At 56.4% G+C, this 4,938-nt stretch overlaps 1 protein-coding gene across 1 annotated transcript in view; it reads left to right on the forward strand.

Annotated features, from left to right (window-relative positions):
- Positions 1–440: 440 nt before the first annotated feature.
- Sdf4 (stromal cell derived factor 4) overlaps positions 441–4,938 on the forward strand; it is a 7,841-nt gene continuing 3,343 nt past the window's right edge. Inside the window, exons 1-3 of the mRNA XM_013013915.1 lie at positions 441–907; positions 1,790–1,926; positions 2,703–3,077. Of these exons, the coding sequence (XP_012869369.1) occupies positions 603–907; positions 1,790–1,926; positions 2,703–3,077 (817 nt within the window). The 5' untranslated portion in view covers positions 441–602. The remainder of the gene's footprint in view (positions 908–1,789; positions 1,927–2,702; positions 3,078–4,938) is intronic.

A 4,938-nucleotide genomic window follows, 5' to 3' on the forward strand; every position in this document is an offset into this window, starting at 1 on the left:
CCCCCGTCCGCTGTCATCCCTGCATTGAGGCCTCCCGGTCCTGGCACAGCCTTCAGTGGGAGGGGAGGAGTCCTCATTCTTGGTGAGAAGCTGAGTCCAGGAAGGTAAGGTGGCTTAGCTAAGGTCACCGTGCTCAAGTTGGCATCTGTTGGGGGGACAGTCAGACTTGTGTACCGTGCTGTAGGGAGGATGACATTGCACGTGGCGTTGGTTTTGAGACAGGGTCTTACTGTGTAGCCCAGGCTGGCCGAGGACTCTCGGTCCTGCTTCTCCCTGTGGTTGCTGGGATCACAGCCGTGTGCCACCATACCCAACTCCATGTGTGGTCTTGAGTCTATAAGCTGAGGACTTGTGTCTCATGTTATAAAATGAGCGTTTGGTGAAGTACTTGCCCCGTTCCACTAAATGATGGGTCTCTTTCTCTCTTTTGTAGACCATTAGCTGCTCATTGGGGCCTGAAGCCCACCGTTTGCCTTCAGCCTTCTCTCTGGTAGCTGGGGCTCTTACGTTGAGCTGGGAGCTCCCTTCCTTCCCTGCCACTTGCCTGTCTTCAGCTTTTGGCTCACACCTTGCAGGCACCCACTGTGGTCTAGCTGGCAGCAATGACATCCAGGCAGGGTCATCTCTGTGGTCTAGCTGCCCAGTGCCTTTGGCTCCTGGGCTTCATCCTTCTGATGGATGTGTCTGCCCGACCTGCCAATCACTCGTCCACTCGGGAGAGAGTAGCCAACAAAGAAGAGAATGAAATCCTGCCTCCGGACCACCTGAATGGGGTGAAGCTGGAGATGGATGGACACCTCAACAAAGACTTCCACCAGGAGGTCTTCTTGGGGAAGGACATGGATGGGTTTGATGAAGATGCAGAGCCACGCAGGAGCCGGAGGAAGCTAATGGTCATCTTCTCCAAGTAGGTGACCCATGCGTTGGCTGAAGGGCACCTTGGTTTGCTTGCCCACTTGCCTGGTCGCCCAGTGTGGGAAGTGAGGTGCTGGGGGAGTTGCTGCGAGTGTCTGCTCAGGGGTGCAGTGTGTGAGCTGAGGATCTAGTGGGAGCCCCAAGTCTTCCTCCAGGACCCTGGGTGGGTAGGGTTTGGAGAGCCAGAGCCGGACGGCCACGCTGTGCCCGGGTCCTCCCAGCCAGGACGACAGGAGTCAGACTCCCACGCGTCTGCACTCTCTGGAGCAGTGTGTGGGCTTACCCTGTCTGGAGGCTGGTTCAGCAGACGGGGCTGGACACAGAATGGTTCTGCAGGCTCTAGCACCACTTAGGGGCCTGCCCCAGGAGGGCCCTGGAGAGTGTCTGACTGTCAGTCAGGTGAAGCAAGCTCATGATGTCCCCTCCGTTTTGTGTGTAATCTGCCCCTGTGGCTCTGTCCCCAAAGCCTTGGGTCTCTTCCTCTTTCTTCATTGGACACAACATGAGGTCCACACAGGGTCTTTGCCCTGAATTCTGTAATTCTCCATGGATGAGAATATGCTTGTGTGGTTGTCCAAAGCCAGGGATGTGGCTTTCGTGGCTGATCTCTTGCTTAGCATGTGCCAGGCCCTGGGTTGAATCCCTAGCACTAAAATAAAACAGAGTACAATCCCTTGGAAGCCATGACTGGAGGGTGGACCTGGTCCTGATAACCAGTGTACACACTGCCACCAAAGTAGCAGCTCCTGCCCCGACACAGTGTTCCCTCCTGGCCAGCAGGCGCCTCGTACCACTGTTGATGACAGAGGTGTTCCTAGGGCCAAGCAGTGTCCATATGTCTGTGGAGGGTCTTTATCCGTGTGTCTGCCTTCAGAGTAGATGTGAACACTGACCGGCGGATCAGTGCTGAGGAGATGCAGCGCTGGATCATGGAGAAGACGGCAGAGCACTTCCAGGAGGCTGTCAGGGAAAACAAGCTGCACTTCCGAGCTGTCGACCCTGATGGTGATGGTAAGTGGGCCCACACAGGAGGTGCTGTGGCTGGGGCCGCGGTGTGTGCTGACTTGGTCAAGTGGGACCTTGAAGGTAAGACTTCAGGCCATGGAAGTAGAAAGTGGAGGCCAGAGTTGGAGGCCAGGCTGTGGGGAAGGGCACTGAGGCCCACTGACTGAATTCAACCAGAGTTGTTTTCACATGGCTAATGGCTAATGTTTGTTGAAGTTGTAGGGCATAGAACAAATAGCAAACGTGACCCAAGTATTTTAACTGAGAAAACCACAGTAGCTCCACAAGATAGTAATCCCAGTACTCAGAGGCTGAGGAAGGAGGATCAACTGTATGAGGCTAGCCTGAGTTGCATAGGAATGTTCCATGTCATAAACAAACCAAGAAGCCAGGCGCTGTTGGCTCATGCTTGGAACCCTGGCTACTCAGGAAGTGAGACCTGAGGATCATGGTTTGAAGCCCCAGAGTTCAAGCCCCAGAACTGGCACAAAAAAAAAAAAAGAAAGAAAAAAGAAAATCTGCTCTCATTAGAAGTTTGATGTTTGGGTCTGGGAAGGTGGCTAAGTGGTAAAGTGTTTGCCTAGCATGCAGGAAGCCCTGGGTTCCATTCCTCAGCACCATGTACACAGAAAAAGCCAGAAGTGGTGCTGTGGCTCAAGTGGTAGAGTGCTAGCCTTGAGCAAGAGAATCTCAGGGACAGGGCTGAGGCCCAGGACTGGCGAAGCTGTCTGCTTTCACGTCGTTCCTTGTTAAACACCCTGATGGGCAGTCTCCTCTTCCAGGCCGTGTGTCCTGGGATGAATACAAAGTGAAGTTTTTGGCAAGCAAAGGCCACAATGAGAAGGAAGTTGCTGGTGCCATCAAGAACCACGAGGAGCTTCAAGTGGACGAGGAGAGTGAGTGCTGTTCAGGCTGTTGGGTTGGGAGGGGTGGACTGACCAAGAACGGGAGAGACGCCAGCTGTGTAGATGACTTGGGATGCCCGGGTTGCATCCCTGGGCACGGGCTCGTCTGGCTGTCAGGGGGTCCAGGTACATCCAATGCAGCCGTACGCTTATGGGTATTGATTGGGACAGCTGGCCCAGCCAGCATGGTGGTCAACAGAGAAGTGGGAAGCTGGGGCCGAGACTCCACTGCCACCAGAGCGCCTCCTGAAGGTCTGGAGGAGACAGAAGTGGCCAGCTGGCTGTTCCTTGGGCACTCCACCCACTGAGGACAGGGCATTTCCTGGAACCTAAGAACTTGGTGACCTGGACGGTGCTGGTGCCTCACGCTTGTAATTCTAGCTACTTAGGTGGCTGAGATCTCAGGAGGCTGAGATCTGAGGATCACGGTTCAAAGCCAGCCCGGGCAGGAAAGTCCGTGAGACTCTTATCCCTACTTAACCACCAGAAAACTGGAAGTGGCACTGTGGGTCAAGTGGTAGAGCGCTAGTCTTGAGCTGAAGAACACTGGGACAGCACCCAAGCCCAGAGTTCAACACCATGACTGATTGCCCTGGTACTTGTGCTCATTTGGGACTCCTTGGAATCTGGGCCCAGTCGCATCTCTCCTCTCAGGACTTGATAGAGTGTGTTTTGCATTCCTTCTGTTCCAGAGTCCTGGGGCCCCCAAGTTGGCAGTCTGGCCTTGTGCAGCCTGTGTGTGGAGCTCTCCAGCCTTAGTGCACTGTGGGGCCCTCTATTGTTTGTTCGCTCTGGGAATGTGGGCAGCTGCCGGGGACTGGGGGCTGGGAGGTCTGTGCAGGGCCTGCTCCTGTGCGGCCTCTGAGAAACACTTGTGGCGCACAGTGTGGGTCCCGGGAGAGAGTCTGCGCTGCCCAGCTCTCTGGCTGTATGGCTTTGACTCCTCTCCATCTTCGTAGGGACGATGGTCACCAGGGTTGGGCCTACCTAGATCCAGGAAGGCTTGTCTCCAGATGTATAAGAGCGTCAGCCTTCAAGACCCTCTTCCCAAACAAGGGCCTGTTCCTGGGCTGGGCTGGGGAGGGGGAGGGAGAAGAGGGAATGTCCACTCAAGTCTTAGCATAGCAGGGCTGGGCAGCAGCTGCAAGAATATTGTGCAGTCTCCCAAAATGACCCTAAATAGAGCCCAGTCCTGTGCCAGCAGCTCTGTCTGTCCTGGTAAGGGTTCAGGGTGGACTTCAGCCCTCCATTGCTGGGTAGACAGACCCCAAGCTTGAGTGTGCCCACCTTGCTTTGATCTTTTTCAGGCTCAGCTGCTCACACAAGCTGCCTCAGCCTCCCTAAGTAGCTCCCCAGAAGGCTTTGCCTCCGCGCGGTGCTTCTTGCTTTCCTGCAGATACATCCTGTGTGCCGTTAGAGTGCCGTGGGGTGGGCTGCAGCCAGAACGCACTGAGGTGTGCGGCCCTAGACCCTCTGTGCTCACTTGGAGGTGGATGGGGTCTTGATGGGCCTGTGGTAGCCTGGACTTGGCTGTGGGCAGGCCAGAGCCCGTGGCTGGGCCCTTAGGGCCCTGGGGCTGAACAACCTTCTGGAAGATACCGGAACATCAGGTATTGCCTGCTGGCCATAGAGACTGGTCCGTGGGAGGTAGCTGCTGCTTTGGAGTGCTAGGCCCACGTGTCCAGAGCCGGGCCCCGCCCCACGGCAGGTTTGTGGGAAGCTCTGCTCGCTGCTCAGTCATTTCTGGAAACCGGGCTTTCTGCAGTACGTTGTCCTTGTGCAAGCGCACGTGAAGGGCAAAGGAACAGAAGTGACGCCTTTGTTCCGATCGCTGACCTGGTGAGTCAGCTTGGCAGCGAAGTTTCCACTTCTGCCAAGGAACAAACAGCTCAGCATGTGCCAGGAAGCAGAGGGCTAGACGGCCTAGACGGCCGGGGCCTGTGTGCTGCCAGCGCCAGTGCGTCCTGTGTGGCCGGCCCCTAGACGGCTGGGGCCTGTGTGCTGCCAGCGCCAGTGCGTCCTGTGTGGCCGGCCCCTAGACGGCCGGGGCCTGTGTGCTGCCAGCGCCAGTGCGTCCTGTGTGGCCGGCCCCTAGACGGCCGGGGCCTGTGTG

Source organism: Dipodomys ordii, unplaced genomic scaffold, assembly GCF_000151885.1.
Source record: "Dipodomys ordii isolate 6190 unplaced genomic scaffold, Dord_2.0 Scaffold22, whole genome shotgun sequence".
Lineage (NCBI taxonomy): Eukaryota > Metazoa > Chordata > Mammalia > Rodentia > Heteromyidae > Dipodomys > Dipodomys ordii.